The sequence below is a fragment of the Lagopus muta genome, chromosome 2 (genome assembly GCF_023343835.1).
Source record: "Lagopus muta isolate bLagMut1 chromosome 2, bLagMut1 primary, whole genome shotgun sequence".
Lineage (NCBI taxonomy): Eukaryota > Metazoa > Chordata > Aves > Galliformes > Phasianidae > Lagopus > Lagopus muta.
Window position 1 is genome coordinate 74,473,878 of NC_064434.1, and position 22,328 is coordinate 74,496,205.

The following is a 22,328-nucleotide window of genomic DNA, read 5'->3' on the forward strand; positions in this document are numbered from 1 at the left end:
AAGGCATCAATAGTGAGTCACAGTGGCCACTGCATGGTAAAGGAGACAGGACAGGGCTGATCTGGACTTCTCAGAAAGCTAAGGAAAGAAAGAGGATTAAAAGTGGCACTGTAACACACACTGTAGTAGAGAGCAGACCCCAAGCATGAATATGAATGTTCTTCAGGGAAAGCAGAAGTAAAAGCTGAAATGACCTAACAAAATTTCCCTAGATTCAGCACACACTTCTTAAGTAAGCAGCGCTGCAGTAGCTCAGAAATGTACCGACAGTCAAGGGAAATATCTTCCAAGATACATCAAGAATAGTTGTATGGCAGTAAAATAAACTTATGTTCTTTCTTATTCTGCAGTTGTTCAAATTTTTCAGAGCAAAAGCAAGAACTGTATACTATATACTTCAAATTTGAAGAGGAGGAAAAAAAAACACCACAAAAAATGTGTATTATACACATGCTCCTTCCATTTACTTGGCCAGCCAACACTCGGTATAGAATTTGTGTCAAAGGATGTAAAAAAAAAACAATCATAAGCAAGTTTCCAATGAAGTCTCATGCTTGTTTTCTTACTCTGCCTGACCTAATTATAAATTCAAGTGAAAAAATACTACAAAAAATTATTTTGTACTGGAATTCTTGGACTACATACACAAAGATGTTACAAGATGTCTCTAATCTACCTATTTGCCATAAGCAAAAAGATTTTGGTGGGTATTATGTCTTTGAAAAACTCCCCAAAGCTGACTAACTTAGGCAGTGTATTTCCAAGCTTTTATTTTCTGAGACTCTCTTAAAAAAAAAAATAAATAAATAAAGGCAGGGGTATCTCCAGCTGAGGTAGAATTTTGGCTGTGCTGCCTCCAATCATGATTTTTTTCTTCAAACATTGATTAATTTTGCAAATAAAGAAAAAAAATGAAAATGTCATACTAGCTGGGCAAGGCTTAGATATTTTCTTTGGAAATAAGTTAATTATCATAAATCAAGTTCTAAAGTAAATTTGTTCAAAAATGCAGACAGAGCAACAATCTAGACCTACTGAAATCAGTATGTGTTTGCCCATTAACATCAAAGGATCAATGAAAGGAACAATATTTCACAGTCTTTAGTCTTGTCCTTGAAAATAAAAAAGTCATTCAATAATCACTGCTACTTATCTCTTAACTACAGACTTCCTACACTGAAGCATATCAAAAAGTCTTCACCAGTTTGTCCATTGTCAAAATGGAAAAGAAGCTCTGATTTCTGAGAGGTCTAAACGAAAGAGAAAACCGGAAACAACCTAACAAAATTTGTCTGCCACTATTTTGTGATGAAACAGACCCTGGAGTGGACTGCTTCGTAAAAGCAAGTAAAAAAGAAATTAATTTCTTTTAAAAATACATAACTGATATGATAATTTCATCCTCACACAGTTGAATATGCTTGCTCAGTAGCCTATAAGAGGCTTTATAATTCATAAATTACTTACGTGTTTTGTCACATTGAGAGTCATCACTCATTTCATATACAATCTGCATTAGCATCCTCAGAAAGCACAGTCTGCCAGAAGAGGAATGTCTTGTTTCAAAATGCAAAGCAAAACTACTCATTAATAAAACAATGATGATGGGAAAGGCTGCCAAGGGGCAGATTTATCTAACAAGGCAATAAAGTACACATGATTTAGCAAGGTGGTGACTACATTTTCTGTGTTTAGTTGGCATTGTCAATACAACTCAAGTATTCCGATACCATCATAAGCACATGGTACACATAACACAGGCATTTTTAAATCAAAACATCATGTCAGGATGGTTTTTCCTATCTGGATTTAAAATAGATCAGGAATGTTTATCTCTGTTATACTGACCAATGCTGTAGCATTACATCAGCATGCTGCCTATATCCATCAATTATCTCATTTTATACCTAGACTGAATGTTCTTTGGAGTAGATGATGTGCAAACTCTTAGAACAGTACAGTCTAATTCTATGAAGTCTTTAAAACACAACTGCATTATAAACAATCACATTTGAATATACTAAACTAATAGAAACCTTTCATCTAGGCTCTAAACCCTAAATACTCACTTGAGTTGTTCTATGCTACTTTAAAGTATAAAATCCAAGTTTTTTTTTTTTCCCCTGTCAGCATAGTTAAGCACAAAGACAGCCCTTCTACTTTAGTCAAGCAGATATATTTATGATCCCACAGACCTGTGAGTGTTTTAGTGCCAGGCTCTGAATTGGTAGCTAGACAGTCCAGAACAAATCCACAGCCTTTCTGATGAAATTTGGAACACCTGCTCCTTCAAAAATGAATGGCAATCAATTCATTTAACGTAGGTCATCAAATGCCATTCAAACTATTCCAAGTTAGAGTATGTATTTGATAGAAACGTACCTTGGACTGACTTCACGAATTTCACTATTTCCTTCATGAAACTTATTTTTAAGCCATGGGCATCTGGTTTGCCACCCATCTATCAAGCTTCATTACTTTCATCAATTTATGATGCAGAAAATGAAACTATGCATTCATTTTCTTAGGGCAAGGAGTCACAAAACATGGAAAAGAGGATCTTTAAAATTAGAGGGTAAAAAAAGTAACTAAAGCACTCTATATATTTAATGAGAAAAAAAAAATTGAACCAATAAAACAGAACAACGAAAATATGCTAGGTTATGGCCATGCATAATCTCACATGAAGGGGAAATTATTAGAAATAAGGAAATCCCACTTTCTCATTAATATGATATATACACACTGCATACATTATGCATAGCATGATATGAAGCTTAAATGCAACTAACAATCTCCTGCTGAAGATGTTGACTACAACAGTCATAGATAACCACAGCTACATAGATTTTGATATCAAAGTGGTGTCCACCTCATTCACCCATGGAAATTCACCAGCTTCTACAGACAAAGCTGGGGCATCTTCAAGCAGTTGTAGCTTGGCAATTAAACCAATTCTAATTACATCCAAAAGAGGGCAGTCTTTCTCAGTTAAAGATAAAGAGGTTACATTCGATCTCTGGTATGCAACAAGCATTCATCAACATTAATTTTCCTTTCAAACAAATAACTATCGCAACCAGCTATACACCCTTATTTCATCGAATAGTAAGAATGTTCACAGAATTAATAAATACAACACTATACTCCTTGAAAATTTCCTGGAACATTCAAGATTAATTACTTTTCTTACTCTTAAGTCTAAATCACCAACTTGGAAAATCAGCTCAGCATGCAGGAATAGAACCAACATCCAGGAAAGAAGATTTTGTTTTAGTCAAGTTTGTATTTTATGCCAGCATCCTCTCTTACTAAAGTAAGATTGAGAATCCAGCTCTCTCAAATCCCAAAACAGCCCTTAGAGATTTTTTTTCCATTTTGTGACACAATATTATTGATGAAATGAACCTAGAGATTGTGTAATGGGACACTTGATCTATACTTCAGATAAAATATTTTAAGAGTCTATTGTTTTCAAGCATCTCTTACTACTTGCTGCTTATGACACTCCCCTGGGTGGCAAAAAAAAATAAAAAAAAATAAAAAATTCATAGGCTAATATCCACATCTTCAGAAATGCCGCATATCTCACATAGCAGTCCTAACTACTGAGCAACTTAAATGAAATAAGATAACATAATCAGAGAATCATATAATGGCTTAAGTTGGAAGGGGCCTCAAAGATCATCTAGTGGCTGTGATTTTTACAAGTCATTCTTTCAGGCAGAGCCACTAGTTTAATTTAAGCTGGCACTAGTTTCAGGTTAAAAACAAACAAACAAACCAACAACAACAACAGTCTTTGGGATTTGGCTTGGGGCTTTTGTTGTTGTTTTTTGTGGCTTAAAAAAAAAGACTCTCAAGTGTGAAACTAGCTTTATCCCTTTACTCAAGAAAATCTCTCAGGCTTGATTTACGGGACTGTATTTGCTCAGATCAAAAAGAATAAGCCCCTTATTAAGGATTAATTAGAAATAAATCACTGATTTAGAATCCTTTTAGAATTCTCTGGTATAAAAGGACTAGAGAAAGGAGGACTCAGAAACACTACATAGGAAAAGAGAAAAGTGCATCATGTATGAGAATGCCATGGTTACGGGCCAAAACCAATTAATTGTTGAAAGGCATCATAAGGGAATTATCAGGAGTCACCAGGAAATAGATGGAGGAATATTCCGTGTGGCAAAGAACTGAGCTGATAAATAGAGATTAACTTAAGAAGTTAATGAGGACATGTTAGGGAAAACTGAGAAGTTTTGAAAAATGCAATTTGTTCCTTACTCCACCAAGCACTCCTCCCCTGCTTACACCAAAAGAATTTCCAGAAGCTCCTAGAATAGGTAAGAGCTGAAACATTCTGTGTTTTGGGGAGCAGTTGTTTATTTGCTTGTTTACCAGTTGCCCAAAGTGGTTTCTTCTACAAAAAAAGAAAAACCTTCTCCAATATACTTTCCCAAACATAAGCCAAGTTTCCACATATCACAAAAGTAATAAAAACTGAGGCAGCTATCCAACTATCCAGTAAATGGTAGCACCACACTACCATTGGTTCCCTGCAATTGCCAAATTCAGCTCCACAGGCAACTACTGGAATTCCCTTCTCTGCTAAATCCTTCCAGCAACCAGGAGTGATGCAACTTAATCTAATTAATTCACTGAGCTGAAAGCACTGTAGGTAAAAAAAGAAAAGGTCAGCAGTTTAAAAAGCTTTGTTTGTCATATTCCTTCCTTCCCCTGCATTTCATTTCAAAATTCCCCCCTATCATTCACAAATCCCCAGCCTTATATCCACATATAATCTAATCAAATAGCCTCTGCCCCTCAAGGTCATTTTGTCTTTCTAAAGCTTTAAAGCAAGTGGAGTCAATTTGCTGACTGTGCATCACAAACTGAACTTTATTCACTTATACCCAAATGCACATACAAAAAAATATACTAATATCCTCACAAGAAGAACTGGAGTTTTCATTCTTTTAAAATTCTATATAGCATTCAGACTGAAGTGAGAGCTTTTTGTAATTAAATCATCCAGAACCCCAAGAGTCTGAAAAACACAAGAAAGCATGCCAGCAGGTGTCTGCGTCACCTAAAGATTCCTATGTTTGAAATGAACATAATGAACCATAAACTAGAGCATTCTAAGGGCTTTTTTAGGGTTGCTTCCCCCCCCCCCCCCCCCCCCCCCCAAACCATAGCATGAATTTGAGACTTTTCCAGAACTTACTCCATATCACAAAGATTTTCCCTTCAGGTTACATGATTATTAACTGACATTCAACTTTAATATATTTCCTCAAATATTAAAGGAAACTGCCTTAAAACCTGAAACCACAGCTCTGAGAGTATTCTACTCTTTACAATAATTGACTGACAAAGAAAATTGTATCTGTGAAAACACCCTGTCTGTATTTTCACTAAAATGATCATGAAAGTTAGGGAAAAGAGTTCAAAAAACAATAAACATGCAAGTTCAAAGCATTCAGGCTACAACAGTATGGATAGCAAAGAAAACTCTTATAAAAACGTTGGTATGCCAAAACTTGCCTCAGCTTTCAGCAGTCAGGGGGCAATGAGTAAAATACACTTCTTTATTTACAATACACTGTAGTATCAAGGCATTTTGCAAGCAAGGAAAGTCATCCTGACCTGTAGCTCTTAGCCGGAATAACGAGGCAGTGAGATAAAATAAGAGGGAGAAGGGAATAAAAAGATGCAAGACATAAGAAAAAAAAAAATTGATTTTATTTTAGGAAAAATAAAATTGAATTTAATCTTTTCAAAATGCCAGCATGTCTATCTTTATTACAGTGCACAGTACCATTCTCTAGTTAAACACAAGTATATATACAGTTGGCTTTCTCACTGTCTTCTACTTCACTACTGGCAAACAGTGAAGCCTGATATTTTATCATAAGATAAAACATTTAACCTAAAAAGAATCATAGCCCCACCTCCCTTATTTTGTTGCAAAAGAAGGGAAACAGAAAGGAGCAGTAAACTAGGAGTAAAGAAAGTAGAGTTTTGGTGGACCTAAATAGGGTACTAACATTTTACACAAAAGGTAATCAGGCATCCACAGGAGATTTTCAGAATATGAAGTCTTACTATGCACTGGGGGAGAGAAAGATGTTTAGTCACAGGTCTTTGGTAACGGACAAGAAAGAGGCAGAGAGAAGTGAATAAAGAGGTCATGATAGTCAAAGCAGGAAGGCAGCGTGAGTACAGTCAGACAGAAAAATGTTTCCCAGTGGGAGAGGACAGTACTACTTATTTAATAAGGAAGCAGACTGAAATCAGACTCCACAATCACGACTCTGTATGCCAAATGAAAATTGCGCAGCTGTCAACGATAAAGGAAGAAGATGGGCTAGGATGAGAGAAAAGAAGCAAGGATTAATCCCATTTTCTCTGCAAACTGATTAGATTATCAGGATAAAATTAAGGACAAGGAAAGTAAATCCAAGGATATAAGTGAAAAATAAGCTGAGCACTACAGAAAACAAGAACAATCCTTTAGCCCTATAACAAGAAGAGAATTAATGATAGAAAAAGGTAAAGTTCTGGGATTCACAGCAAACTGGAATACTTCGGGCATTGGACCAAAAAAAATATAAAAAGATGTTACAGAGGGAACAAAAAAGGAAAGAAAGTGAAGGTGTCCGTTCTTACTCGGCAAGGACAGACTGTCTTTAAAATTAATTGGTGCTATCTACTTCCTGACAACAAATAGAGAACAACAACAACAACAAAAAAAATTAAAACCACTAATTTATTAGTCTGAGTTACAATAGTACTCAGGGATTTTTCTAAAGACATTTGACAAGAAAAGCTATCATAAGTAATATGCAAAAAGAAAAAAAAAAATCTTTTACATGACAGAGAGAATTAAAGTGTTGAGTCATGAAATCATAGCATGCGTATTTTCTTCTATAATCTCCCTTTCTCTCTCCTATACAGTATTTGCTTGTCTGACAAAGCTACAGAATGCTAAAACAAAGGTTATTTTGGGTGTTTGGCATAACAGTACTACTTGTTCTACATCCACAACTGTGGCTACATAATATATACAGTGGATAATTTTGTCATTGCAACACAGTTATACCCAGCACACATTAATCACAGAAAGTGGCTTCACATTGGCTAAGATTGTTTCAGATAATTTAATAGAGGAAGTACAAACAGAAGTGAAATCCAGCTGTAGCTCAGCTAGTTCACCTCAAACCAAAAGCACACCTAGTGAAAAAGCCGAATTGAAGTAACTGCCTTTGGCATCAACAGATATTCAGAAGCGAGCAATGGTTAAGACTGCAAATTCAGACATGTCAACTGAAAAGAGCTTTCATGTTTCATTTCTTGGCTGCTTGCAGGTGACTTGTGTGTCCATCTTACCATTGCAGGTCTCCTAAGTAGTATTTTTTGTTCTCCTAAAATATCACCAAACTCCACAAGCACATTTAGAGGAAAAAAAACCTTGAAATGTGAAACCAACCCTGCAATCTAGACTGATAACATTCTAGCAAAGTAACAATCAGTTTCAAAGCTGGTTTAATCTGGCATGAGACACATCTAGGAAGCAAACTGCAGGTATGGAATTGTATGTATATGCCCCTACCTAATCATTTTATTTAGTAATTAAATGTCACTTTATTTTGGTAAGCTACATTCTGGTAGAGAGCTGCTAGCATCACAAATGCCTACACTGCCAGTCACAATACAGCTTCCAATAACTTGTCCTTCCCAACTTATCCATGAGGGTATGCACAATATCTCCATAATTCATATCCCCACACCTGTGACAGTGGAAAGTCACATTCATTAATACAAGCAAGAAAAGAACAAAGTCATGAGCTTGGATTGCTAATGGGTAATTTAGCAGGAGCAAGTTTCAGTTCTAAATGTTACCAGGTAATAATGCTGTCATCACAGGATGCTAGGGCAGCACATCTCCATTCTGGCCTCTTACCATTTAATTCCCAAAAACTTGAATAACGTTACCTTCATAACCTCACCATGCCAGCAATTCAGAGGGAAATAAATACATTTCTTGTACACAACAATAATTTATTTTCTGCTTCTAAAAGTCTACACAAACATTAAAAATTGGATATTCAGTAGTTCAGTCTGCCAGTACCCAGAAGGCAGCTGCTCTGAAGCATGTGTCAAAGTAGCCAACTTACACTGCAGTTTTTATTCTGGATATAAAACCTCTAGTAGTCCTGCTCCAGATAAATCCATTCCTAAAGTCTGCAGGAAACCTTAGTAAAGTAACGGGGCAGCCCTCTTTACAGGTCCTCAGACCATCACTGTATCAAAGCCCAAATGCGAGAATGCTGTCTCCATACTTAGTGATATCAAATAGCTTCATCCTTCAGCATGAGGAAGTGAACATGGTGAAGTTTCAGAACTCCTGTCTTCTCTGCAATACTATAATTGACTTATTTTTATAGGTAGCTCTAAATCTCTCTAAACCAATCTTCTGGAAAAAAAAAAATACAGAAAAAAAAAAAAAAGCACTATAATTAAGAAGCAGAAAACCAGATATGACTTTAAAAATTTCAAATAGACCACTATAAAGATGGTAGCTTTTCTCTTTAAAAAAAATTTAAAAATTTAAATTTCAACCCAACATTCACTCCCAACAAAAGATTGAATGTAGTCACAATCATCAGAGAAACACCTCCAGTACAGAGCCTGGAAGGCTTTAGCTTCACATCATGATTCCCGCAGCATGATTCACTTCTGGGTTGCTGAGAAACTACTCTCTTCCTTTTTTTGTGGATTGTTTTCTCTAGTTAGGAAAACATAGGCTTCCAATACGAGGCGCTAACTGACCTGGAAAAGCTCATTTCTTGTATGGTGAATTCAAAGTCCAACCTGCTCAGTGGGGCCTGAATTTCACCCTTCAGCCACAGTGTTCCAACAGAGACAGAGGAAAAAAAAAGGATTGCTCCTACTTAGCTTTCTTCCTCTAAATCCTGCCTTTTTTTTTTTTTTTTTTTTTTTTTTTTTAATACTTCACATGAAAGTATACTGAGCCAACTGCATCAGAAACATTACAAAAGAAAGGTGCATAATAATACAGTGCACCCATCCAGCAGGCCTTTTTCCTGTTTGTTTTTATTACTTCATTATAACTTCATACAGGGAGGAGGACCAGGAGAGAAGCTAAAGAGATAAAGACATTTACTTAAATGACAATCTGACTGTTTTTTCTTTTACACAGTTTGCCCTGGATCACACACCACAAGCAATGTATTCAATGTCAAAATACTCCATATTCCACAAACATTAAAGGCAGAAAAAAAAGAGTCAGATAAAGTAGGCTCTTTCTCTGCCAAAGATGTAATCACATTAAAAAAAAACTTTAAAATTAAAAAAAAAAAAAAAGCATACTGCTTGTTTTTAGTTGTATTTCCATAGGTACTTCTTTGAAAAATTAGAAATCAACATGCTATTCATCCAATTCAAAGACTTCATCTTCCTCTATAAATGAACATAGAGAAAAAGGCCAAAACTATCAGGCTAGGATTAGGGTATGAAAATAATCAAGTCTACCATCCTACCTGCATCTGTAGCTTAGTCAGTGTATAGTAAATAAATACATAAATAGCTTTCCAAATTGTTTTGACCCACTTTAGACAAAGATAAAAAGCCTGGAGCTCTATTATTTGCTGTCTTACATTTTAGCTTCATTTAAATCGAAGCAAATAATCTGAAAGTGCATTCAGATATTCATATTGCATTCAATAGCCACTACTTCAAATTAATTGCCAGTGTTGTTTAAGATGGGGACTTCTGCCAAACCAGCCAACTCCCTGGGCTGCCCAGCCAGGCAGGAACACAGGAACATTCAAAATATCAGCACTGGGCCCAGTGCAAGACAAATCTACCTAAAGCACAGAAAAACACAGAAACCATTCTCAGGACAACCACAAATTCCAGACTTTTACAACAAGATGCATGCAGAGCTCAGATAGGCCCAGTACTTCCACAATTTCCAAACTCCTTTTTTCATAGCAAACTACTCCAAAATTGCACTTACTTGGTGTACTCCTACAATGGGGATGATAATCACAGGCTGGCAAAGTCTTTGACTACAACAAATAAGAACGAGCCCAAATACAGCAGCCGTGGATGCAGAAATGAAGAAAAAGAGCTGATTACTTTTGGATGTCCTCAGGTAGGCAGGGACCTCCAGCAAAAGATGCCCTCACTTCCACTTCCAACACTTAAATGAAGTGTGGGAAGGGGTGGATCCCGGCTCCACCTCTTCTGGTCACTCAGGGGCACTGCATGCACCTGAGTTCCCCTGGGTTGGCCCTGCCTTCTCACCAGGTGCTTAATCACTGGTTCAGGAGCATTTCCACTAACAGAGCACTAAAGTATGCTAAAGGGGAAAAATAAAAAAATAAAAATAAAAAAAAAAATTAAAAAAAAAAAAAAAATCAAAGCTTCAGTATTTATACAGATGTCTGAGGACATCTATCTTTCAAAAATACCTGCTAAGATATTCCTAGGATCACATAAGTATGTTTTGTGTGAAAGAGAGACAAATTAGAAAGAAGGAAATCATTGGTCAAAGATCCAAATGAATACAGCAAAACATGACCAATTTCAAACAGAAAATATATTACTTCTGAAACCAACAATTGCATTTGCTTTGTATTTTGAAACATGAAAAATACAAGGCTTTCACACACTCCAAAAGCAATGTGGACCTGAATTTTTTGTAGGCTGTCAGGAAAATACTACTTCTGGAGGAAATAATGATAGCTTTTCAAGAATTAGTGTTCAATAAAAAACTTGCCATAGGATTAGTGAACTAACTTTGACAATCCAAATCTCTGTCATAGTCACCCTTTTAGAGCTCAGTCCTGTAACCACACTCTTGTCTTATTGAACTGCATTTCCATGGGAAATGAAAGAGTTCACTCCATTTCTTACTGTGTGAAAAATTACAGCACAACAGCTTGCATCCATCTGTCTGACTCACGGAACTACACTGGAACAGGCTGCACAGGGAAGTTGTGGAGTCTCCTTCTCTGGAGATATTCGAGACCCACCTGAACACCTACTTGTGCAAACTGGTGTAGGGAACCTGCTTTGGCTGGGAGGTTGGACTCAATGATCTCTGGAGGTCCCTTCCAACCCCTACAATTCTGTGATTCATCTTCCCCCCAAACAAGGCAGGGACTTCCTCTCTACTTCTTACTAGGAGTAGATATTAGCCCACGCTGTCCATCTCAAGGCATTACAAGAGAGCAGTGATTACCACATATCGAAACCATGCCTGGAAACTCACTGAATATTGAATCATTAGACTGTTCTGAAACATATCTTCCAGCCCTGATAAGTTTCCTAACACAGACACGGCCTTAAGGCCTAAACTGGCTACCATTCCTTCTCTCATTCCCTTTCCGGTTGATGCAAAAGCAGACACAATTGCTTCGTGGGAAGTCGCCTGAAAAACCTGACCTGTGGTCCTGTTAAGGAAGGTCTTTTGAACAAGACTGCTTGTTCAACTTGTTCTGAGCTCTCCTTGACAGACTGATATCACATCTTGTGATATCAGTACAAAAGTAACAAGGTGTAAAATAATAGCTTATTTATTTTTGTTGCTGTGAATATTCTACTTTACTTAGAATTATTTTCAGACTATCATATCGAAGATATGTTAAAAGATGTGTGACTCCTTCCCACCGCTTTATGAAACCTGGGGGGAGAAATAAGCTGAACAAGAACAATTTGTGAAAATAACACATCCAGTACTGAAAAAAAACCCACAGGCAGAAGCAAGTGCTATGCACTTAAAATAATATGCTTAGTACAAATACTCTATCTTATTTCCAAATTTATGCAGATATCCCTCCTACTGGTTGTATGGCAAGCACTGTGATGTTGAGAAGTTCTAGGCTCTTGAACATACATGCACAATGTCTTGTAAAAACAGCTCTTGTTTGTTCCTGTTGTTTCCATGAATTCAGAACCAGATCTGTTTTGGTTTAAATCTAACGTGCTAGCAAACCTCTTGAATTTCAGAGCATAGTAAGGGCTTGCCAAGGTAAAATATGTAGCACTAAGCATTATTAGTGCTACTAATGCGTATGCCTGAATGAACAAGCATACAAAAGGCCAAGTTAAAGCTGGCTAACACTTCTCTTAAACATTGCTGAAGTTGTTCAGAACTCTTTCAAAACTGTTGGGCTAATTTCCACAAAAGGCGTTGGTCCTAGACTGAACTTTTCTGGAGTCTTCAGCAAGATGGTGAAAGGGTGCTGTGAACAGGCATTCCCTACTTTCATTCTGCATGGTTGCAAACCAAACTGGAGGCCAGATTCTACAGTTTGAACTGCTGTCTTTTTGAAAGAAGGAAACTGTGCATTTTGTATGAAGATGCCACAAAAGATGAAGAGGAACAGATTTGTATGAGAAACAAAGACTTTCTTCCTGGAAAGGTCAACTCATAAACATGAGGGACTTAAATAGGAAAGCAATACCAGAACTCTCTGGTCTTAACAAAAGGACACGTCATGAGAATCCAAGGCAGTAGACACTGTAACAAGGGAGAAGAGAGTGTGAGATAGAGTGTAGGCAGAGACACAGATTGCACGTGGATCTGAAGGAGGACAGATATCAATTTATACTGCTGAGTAATCGTGGAGTTACTTGTCCACTGAGATACCTTTCTCAGATGTACAATCAATTTAGCCATATGGATAAAATATCCAAATACAAGAACAAGGAAGACAGAAGGGTGACTTTATGTGCCCGCACTGTCTGGGATAAGAAGAAAAATCTTCAACTAATTACAGACAAGACTTTCTAAAGTACTTTGGTAGAGCATGGCATCTCATATTTCCAATCTCACAAAACAGAAAGCATGAGTGACAGGAAAGAAAATGAACTAAGGAAAGAAAACGAAGAGAATTGAGGAAAAAGAAAATTTCCTCCTAGAATTGCAAGCAATATTAGCACAATCTCCATGCGTGTCACCTCCTCATTCCAAGAAAACATTAAAAAATTAAAAAGGAAGCTAGTATCTTTATGGTTTCAATTTTCACTTCTATCCAGCACTGTTGAAACCCAGGGTATACTTCTGCATGTAGAACACCTGCATTCTTAATGTATCACTTTAGGCATGGGGCCTGGGAACCAACATACCCATTTCTTTGCAGAAGTATTTATACAAACCTGCCAACTCCTGACTTTTATCTTGGAGTAAGTACTTCAGAATTTAAATCCAAGGGGAAAAAAAAAAAAAAAAGCTATTAAAGAAAGGAGAAGACTATATGTTGAGATGTCAGCACATTTTATGACTCTATATATGAATCAGTAAAAAAAACTGAAATACAGGCCAAATAGTGGCAGATGAGCCCACAGACAGTATCACAGATAAATAACTGCAGAAAAGATGACACTGAAGAAATAGAAAGAAATAAAATACATAAAGCGAACGGGACAAAAAATACTTCCATAGGTGGACAGAAACTGCAAAGGCTGATAAGTTAATTGATGGTACAGAGAGAAATGGTTTTGCACATTAGGCCAATGAATAGATATTTAAAATTAGTTTTCCAAATCTATTTTCTCCATTTTGAATTTTAAGACCACATAGAATTTGAATACTGGGCAGTGTTCAAATGAAGAGATATTTGCTTCACATTCACAAAAAAAAAAATATTTTGTCCGCAATGCCACAGAGAAACAACACAAGCTGTTTCAAGATACAGCCATCTATGGGAATTTCCAAAAGAAAATGGGAGCTTGGACACTTAACTTCTACTCCAGTCTATAGAAGTTCTGTGTAGACATTTTTCAAAAGCTCACATAAGCCTTTCTTGAATTTTCAAACATTTTGATATTCACAAATCCATTACATTGGGTTTTTTTGTTTGTTTGTTTGTTTGTATTGCTGTGGGTGGTTTTTCCTTTGAGAGGCAGGAAGAGACAGGGAAGAAGAAGGTTATTACTTCATGTAATACTGAGAAATTTTTATTATTCTATTTCAGAGACTGATTCAGCTAGTTAGCACTCAAACTTTCTGCAGTGTTGATATTTAATATAATATGGGTTATGGAACAGCATGCATATATATATATTTTTTATTTTTTATTTTTTTTTTTTTAACTTATACACATCAACATCTAACTTCCAGAACTGAACCTTCCAGCTATTATTTGGTTAACTGAGGGAAGAGAAGAAAGCTGCATTCCAGCAAAGTTTCCTTCATGAGACAGGAAAGAGAGCTAATGGCAAAACATAGGCAAAGAGCATCTTTTCTCTCTGAAAAAGAAAAGCTGTTTTATTATATATCAAAATATATCACTGAAGTAAAAATTAAAACAGTGTCTTGCTAACTCTTACACACACAGTCAAAACGTATCAAGATAGGCTTCGCTATTCAAAAGTCTTGGCTAGGTTCTAATATCAAATTTGCTGATGGGCGATTCCTTGTATTTTCTCTACCCATAATCAGAACTAGCCAGAAACGTATCCACAGTTATTAATTTATTTAAGTGGGTTCCACTTAAATACGGGGCCTTCCAGTCAACAAAACTTTGGAACAGAACCTAACAGTACACTAAGCTTATGATTTCACCACCGCCACCACCCACCTTGTGCTCTTTATTATAAAAAACTGAAATTAGCTAACTCTTAGTTCATATGCTGAACACCATCAGACCAGAAATGGTTCAATAAAAGCCACCATGCAATTGCTACAGCCTTCCTGCTTCAGCTCCTGAATAAAATTTTTCATATGCATCTTTCATTCTTCTTGGGATTGACCATGGAAATTATATTTGTCCCTTGTTATTTTTTTTTTTTATTATCATCTTTCAGCCCAGATCCTAGGTCACAGCCCAGATCCTAGGTCACAAACTGCCATTCCTGATTTCTGTGAAATTTAGTACTAATAGGCATCCACAGTATTTATAAATATATTTTATATCAAGCAGGAAAGAGAGGCAATAGGCACAGTGACCTTATAACTTAGTGGGACATAATTATTAGTGTCACGCCCTGCTAGACCTAAGGAAGGGAATTTTTACATCTAATGATTCATTTGAAGAGCATATGGAAGATGCAGAGAAGCAAAGTATTTCTCTCATCTACCATTTTCCATCTGTTCTATTTTGTTGGAGTTATCTGTTCTGGCTAACTGGACATACACCTCTTCACATTAATTAGAGCAGTGATAGCTTAGGTTAGACACCAAACTTTTAGAAAGTTAACATTACACAGAGAGAATCCAGGCCACTTTCTAGGCCATTCCTCCACCAAGAGCATGCTGAAAGCAATCAGTTCTCAAATCTACAGAAGGTCAGCTGGCATAGTTCTGCACTATTGGCTTGAGCATCATTAGAGTCTACACACCCCAAAACTTTTCTTTTTTAGAGCAAGATAATGCAAAATATAAACAGGATTATCGTGGTGAATCATCGTGGTTGATCCTGGAACCAAGGACTGTTTTTAGCATTTTTCCCACCAATACAGATTTTAACTCTTAAAGGTATTCTGCAGAAACGGAGAAGAGCAAAGGCTTAAAATCAACACTTAACAATTCTTTGTTACAAAATAGCCTCTAAAAGCTAGTAATCCAAGCTTGCAAGGCATTATGATCTACATTGTCCCCTCACTAGCACTCCACATCGCCACTCCTTTGCTATTATTCTTTAACTCAGTATCACTTTTAAAAAGTTTGATCCAGGACTTCTGGAAACAATCTTCAAAAATACCAGAATGAAACCAACTCTCACGAGGAACTGTTACTGCAACCCAAAGTCCTCTTATGCTAACTTTAGAGAAGTAGAGAAAAGACTCGCAACATTACTGAAAACTACTTTCGAATTCTCTTTTCAATTGTTTACTTTGAACAAATTTAAACCAGCAGATGCCTGCCAACTTCAATTGGATTTCCTTCAATTTTAATATGCCTCTGCATTTATGCAAAAAGCACTATGGAAAAACTGAGTAGTTAATGTCATAATTGTTCACTGGACTAACAGAATTATGAAAGCATCATCAGTGCACATGCTGATATGTAATCAAAGATATGTTATGACGTACATAGAGCAGTTTAGAAACAATCAATGCAAACAGAAGTTGCTGGGAAGACTAATGAACCAACATTTTGATTACATAATTGCTCACATTTGTCTCCTGCAATTTTATCCATTTTTTTCCTTCACTCATTTACAACAAAAAAAGTTTACCTTCAGAAAATAAGAGAGTAGGCTTATTTTTTTAGAGCAGGCTTACTGGGTGCGCTTTTGTTGTGCAATAAGAAGTTGTGCTCCAGTATATAAGCAAACATCTCAAAATAAATACTTCACAAAAAAATAAAAATACTGACTGTATTCCACAGAACCATAGGATGATTTCAGGTGGAAAGGACCCTAAAAATCACCAGGTTCCAGCCCCCCTCACCATGAGCAGCATTATCACCCACCAGACCATTTGGGGCTTAAAGGGCTGAGATAACAGCAGATCTGACTGGATCAAGTTAACACAGGATTCTGTGGTGGTTTTCTGGTCAAAATGTTAGTCTTTTGCCTATTTACGGAGCTCTTTGAGTGCAGGACTTTGCATTGGCCTTGTAGAACTTTAAGATGTCCATATGGACTCACCTTTCAAGGTTCCTTTGGATGGTGTTCCTTTCCTCCACCACACAACATGGTGTAATTTGAAAACTTGCCGAGAATGCATTCAATCCCATTGTGTATGTCACCAACAAAGATAGTAAACAATATTTGTCCCAATACAGACCCATGAGGGATATCACTCATTGCTGAAATTGAGCCCTTGACTGCAATTTTTTGAATGTGATTATCCAATGGTCCATCTATTAAATCCATGCATCTCAAACACAGAGACAAGAATGGTGTGCAGGACAGTACCACATGATTTGCACAAGCCCAAGTAGATGGCATCGTTTGCTGTAATCTCATTCTAGAAGGCCACCAAATTTTTCACATACAATTTGCCCTTAATAAAACAGCACCCATGGTGGCTGTCACAAATCACTTCTTCGATCTCCATGTGCCTTAACATAGTTTCCACAAAGATTTGCTCCATGAGCTTGCCAGGAACTGAGGTAAAACTGACCGCCTGTCTCTTTCTTTGTTCCCTCCTTAAAAACTGGCATTATGATTCCCCTTTTCCAGTCACTAGAAACTTCACCAGCCTTCCATGACTTCTGAAGTCTGACGGACAGTAGCTAGCAACTTCATCTGACAGTTCCTTCAGGTACATCCCATAAAGGTCCCAGGGACTTCTGCACTTCAGGTTCCTTAGACAATACTGAATTTGATCTTCTCCAACAGTGTGCTCACCGTTCATACTTCATTCTACCAGTCTCTGCCTTAGAATTCTGTGAGTTGAGTAGTTCAGATAGAACGAGTTCTTCTTCTGAGGTAAAAAAAGTCACTGATTACTTCAGTAATTTTTACCCATGTTCTGCGTAAACAGGTCTCCCATTTCCTTATGCTTAGGGTCCACTCACTTTTGCTTTATGATTTGTTCCGAACATGGATGCCATTTGTTGCCTCCTCTACAAGCATTCTGCTACAACTGAGGCCAATCTTACCACTTATCACCCCCAACCTTTCATCAGTCTATCTCATATCTTGCATCTAGAAAAAAAAAAAAAAAAAAAAAAAAAAAAAAAAAAAAGCAGAGGTAGACAAGAATGTCTCTACCTCTACTAAGGAAATCTATCATAACTCTAGATAAATTAAGCCAAAATAAAGTAACATTAAAAAAAAAAAAAACCTTTCGTATTACAAAAAACAGAATACATTTCAGTTTTGAGCAAAGATTCCTGTTTTTTATATGAAATGGCTCATTCCATCACAATCTCCATTGCACAGTCCTCAAAGCAACATCTTGAAGACCAAGCAAGTATATATTTACTGATTGCTCCTGCCATTATTACAAGCACTACTGTAAGCATCTACTTGTATGCAATTTCTTACTCATATTCACAGTGTGCTATTTCTTTCCTCAAGTCACCTGACAAATCCGTATGGTGCCTGATCCTCTTGGTACCACTGTCCCTAGCATGAAAAACAAACCTTCAAAATAGTTAGCTTCACCAGCACCATCTGTCAGTAGCTCTTTTCAGCAGCAGTCTTTCCTATCCACCTCACACATCAGAAAAGTAAGATCTGTAGTAAGGATAGATAATCCAGGCCCACCAAAAGTAGTAAGGGAAGCAACTTCTTCTAAGCAGGATAGAAAAACAGTGCTTAAAACACTCAAGCTTCATGTTTAGCTACCTGTATCAGCTCTCCCATTCTGACTGCAGATTTTTCACACATCTCCAAAAAGTCAAAACCCCAGGAACAGAGTATTGTCCAATCAGAGAAAGCTGCCATGATTCCAACATTAATAAAAGGTTTATGTTTTGAAGAATACCTAAGATAACCTTCTTGCTTCCCCTCCTCACAACCTCCCCAAGAAAATAAAAGTTTCTTAGCTCTAATCTTGAGTTTCTTAGCTCAATCTCAAAAACAAGAGAATTCTAAAAAGTCCACACAGACACAAACACAAAATATATATACATACATAAATTTCAATCATTCTGAAGACAAAAATTACTTCTAGCATTTGTTCCATCATTACTCACTTATAAGCAGCTAGGTTTAGAGAAACATTATGTGTTAATTCTTGCCGTATTTAAAAATATGAACTATTAGAAGAACCCAGAACAGAATTATCTATTATAATTTTCTCTAGTTTGTGTGAGAGCTGGATTACTTTTTCTTTTTTGAAAGCGTTCCCAAGAAATGCATGCTACTGCTGTGATTACTATGCAAAGAAAGCCATAGCCATGACAGTTCCGTGAAGCAGGAGAAACAGATGAAACAAAGGGTTAAAGATTATTTCCTGTCCTGAGCTTGTGAAGTTCTTAAGAACTCTCCAAAGGGTCAGGTAGACAGGATGATTTATTTCCATTGGAAAATGCACACCAGAATTTTATCTTTTTGTCCTCACAGGACATCAAAGGATATATGTAGAACTTAAATCTTATCCTTGGTATTGCTTTACACGTGAAGGTTATTCTTACTTCATAGAAGATTGAACTTGTTAATTCAGAGGAACATCAAAAGGGATACTGAACAAATGAATCCTTCTGTTGTTGATCACGCTAAGGGGGACTGTAGCAACATTTCCTAGGCAAGTGCTATTCCATTTTCCCCTGAACAATTCTAGGGACAGCCTGGCTCTCAGAAAGGAAAACTGTCTTTATACGTAAATTGTAAAGCAGCCAGCAACTCAACAAAACAAAACCAGAAACAACATTCTTGGGTTTATTAGCCATCTCATATAAAGAATCATCGTAGATTTTACAGTTACTAAGAACATTTTAGCAGGAATTAAAACCTGACATAGCAGTTCTCCTACAGAAAGCCACAGGTTTACTGATGCAGAAATTTCATTTTTCAGCTGCCTCTACTTTACGTTAGCTAAAAATTTCTACAGAGTAATTTCAACTGGAAGTACAAAAATTTTCTCCTCTTCCGATTCCCAGCAATTACTCCCTGGAAGCTAAACATTTAAAGAGTAAGAGTCAGGGCAAACAATTTATATATTTTGTACAAGCATGACACATATTTCAACACAACACTAATTTTGCACTGTTCCAAACTGAGTAATACAGTTACTGTATTACTAAATTAGATTCCCATCATCCTAAAATAGCATAGCTCAGTAAGTATCAACCGCTGACTTGTTATTTTTACAGAAATAATTACCTTACTATTTGCACAAGTACAATGCAGTCTAAATAAGGAAAACTACTTTTCATCATATCAGTATTTCAACCTAAGGTACACCTTGCCTGAGGGATATTTTTGTGCTGTATTTTTGGCACAATCAGCTCTTTGAAAGATTCATCAAATAAATATCAGATATAGCTGCCCCACTTCTCTCAAGAGGCAGCCTTTCCTAATCTGCTACTTTACATAAACAAAGCAGGATCTACTCTGCCACAAGAAAATTATTTGTTGACTCTCTGCTGACACATATGCAAAATTTATGTCAGCACACTCAAATTCTGGCAACAACTTGTCAAACTCAGCGATGTGGCAGTCAGCAAGGACACATATTGAAATACAACAGTATTCAGAATGAAGATAGCCAAACAGTAGAGACACAAGTGCCATGCCCATTACTAGTTACACCACACAATGCAGAGAGAGAACACTCCACACAAATCCTGACAATCTATGAACATGACCTACCCGAATTCACTACTATGGCTTTACTTTCCTTCAAATTTTTTTTATTTTCCTGAGGATTTTTACTACTGAAACACTGTGTGCTCCTAAAAATGGAGTACTCCTTTCTCTTTTGATCCAGGTGCAGCAGACCAGCACAGCAAAAGGGGCTAAACAGCACCTTAAGGTTGTGTGCGAAGGAGAACATTATTTAGTACAACAAATGGGGGGAAACTGATGAACAGACTGACAGCACAGCTGTCACTTGGAATCAACAGTGAATGCATAAGCAAGACCGAATTAAGAGACACCTGTACTTAAAGTTACAATAGTAACATCCTATACAAGGAGGGAACAGGTAGAGATAGAACTGTAAGTGCCAAATGCTATTATGTAATTATACTCTGAAGAAGCATTACTGTCTGAGAGCATACATTAAAGGGTAGGGCTCCAACTGAAGGTGTTTGTAAGCAACTAGTCCAGCCAAATAGCTGTCAGGGAGTATGAATGAAGCATATCTAAAGAAATATTAAGGAGACTGAAAATACTATTTAGTTACTGGAAAAAAAAAAAAAAAAAAAAAATTCCACAGGCAGTTCCATAAAAATTCATCTCTACAGCTAACTCTCTCTTACAACAGCTTACAGTTGTATAGTACCAAGTATAACAGCACCTTAGTCACTATGCAAAATAGATTAGGATACCACAAAATGAATTATTAGTCAAGGATATGACAAGTTTTGTTGTTGTTTTTCTTTTTTAAAAGGCATTAGAAAAACAAGTGCTTATTGTCCTACCAAAGTATTTAATAGCTTCTCCACAAATTCAGGATTCCTTCCCTAAATAATTCTAAGACCATTCCATCACTTGATAACTGTTTAATAGCAGTAGTAGCAATATGCTATTTAATTTCAGAAGATATTTAACCAGTTCAAAATACTTACATCATAAGACAGGGAAGCACTTCATTGATCAAAAGCACTACAGGTAGCTAAAAGAATATTTCATTTCCTTACCAGAGGGAATATCTCAAGTTTTATCCATCAGAGAACAATTCCTTTTTGTAAATCTTTCAAATGCAGAAACCCAGGTGGTCTTCATTCACCTATTATCTCATATACTCATATATCCAGTTATCAATACCAACAATTATCCAGATCAGTCTCTTACATGCTATACCACGAGAGGATTTATGTTTGTTTTTTTTTCTTTCCAGTTCAGACCTTTCCTACCCAGGTAGATAAAGCTTAGAAGTAAAGTTCAAAACAAGCTTTTGGAAAGTTAGAGGATTACCCATGTCTCCACATGAGGAGAGAGCCTAACACCTGCTACAGTTATCTTACCTCCTTCCAAGCATGGAGGAACTGAGAAATCCATCTGAACTTTCTTCTAGACATACTGACTGAAGAGCAGGAAACTGAACACAAAACTCTTTATAGAACAATACATTCCCTCTTCTACCACTCCCACAGGAGAAATCCTACACACTCCCCACACGCACGCTCTTACCTGTTACAGCTCTTCATGTGCTCTGGAGCCCTTCCAGAACAGTTAGCCCTAGCAGCCAGGCACTGCCTTTCATAACAGCTGCTTCTGATCAGCTGCACAACCACAGGTTGGTAAATACGATGCTCTATGAGGTACTAAGAAGCCTCATAATAATCCAAAAGCCACCTAATTTTGCTCATAAATATTGCCAGTGCAGCATTTACAGGTCTGATTGTTTTTAGAACTTTGTCATAGCATACCACTTCACTCTTTTTACCTTTTTCTGTGAACAGCTCTTCAAGACTTACAAGTCTTGTACAAGACAGTACAAGTAAAATCTAGGTGTGAGGACACGAACCCCTCACCCTAGCAGTGTGTGTGATATGTTCCCACTGATCCCACATCCTCCCTGAATTATGCATCCTCTTTTGATTGTGTTTAGATGAAAATGCCATTAGGAAACAAGAAGAAGGAAGGACAAAGGTTACAAGACTTTTTTTTCTTTTAATATATTTTTCAGCGTTTGTACCCTGTGTTGAAGTGCAACAATGCTCTCAAGATTATTGACAGAAGAAACATTTAAGATGTTTTACTGTTGAGAAGGAAAGGCAGCACTTC

At 36.8% G+C, this 22,328-nt stretch overlaps 1 protein-coding gene across 1 annotated transcript in view; it reads right to left on the reverse strand.

Annotated features, from left to right (window-relative positions):
* The window catches only part of RGS7 (regulator of G protein signaling 7), a 254,108-nt gene extending 232,477 nt beyond the window's left edge, over positions 1-21,631 (reverse strand). Inside the window, exon 1 of the mRNA XM_048937767.1 lies at positions 21,566-21,631. Coding sequence (XP_048793724.1) covers positions 21,566-21,619 — 54 coding nt within the window. The 5' untranslated portion in view covers positions 21,620-21,631. The remainder of the gene's footprint in view (positions 1-21,565) is intronic.
* Positions 21,632-22,328: the final 697 nt, after the last annotated feature.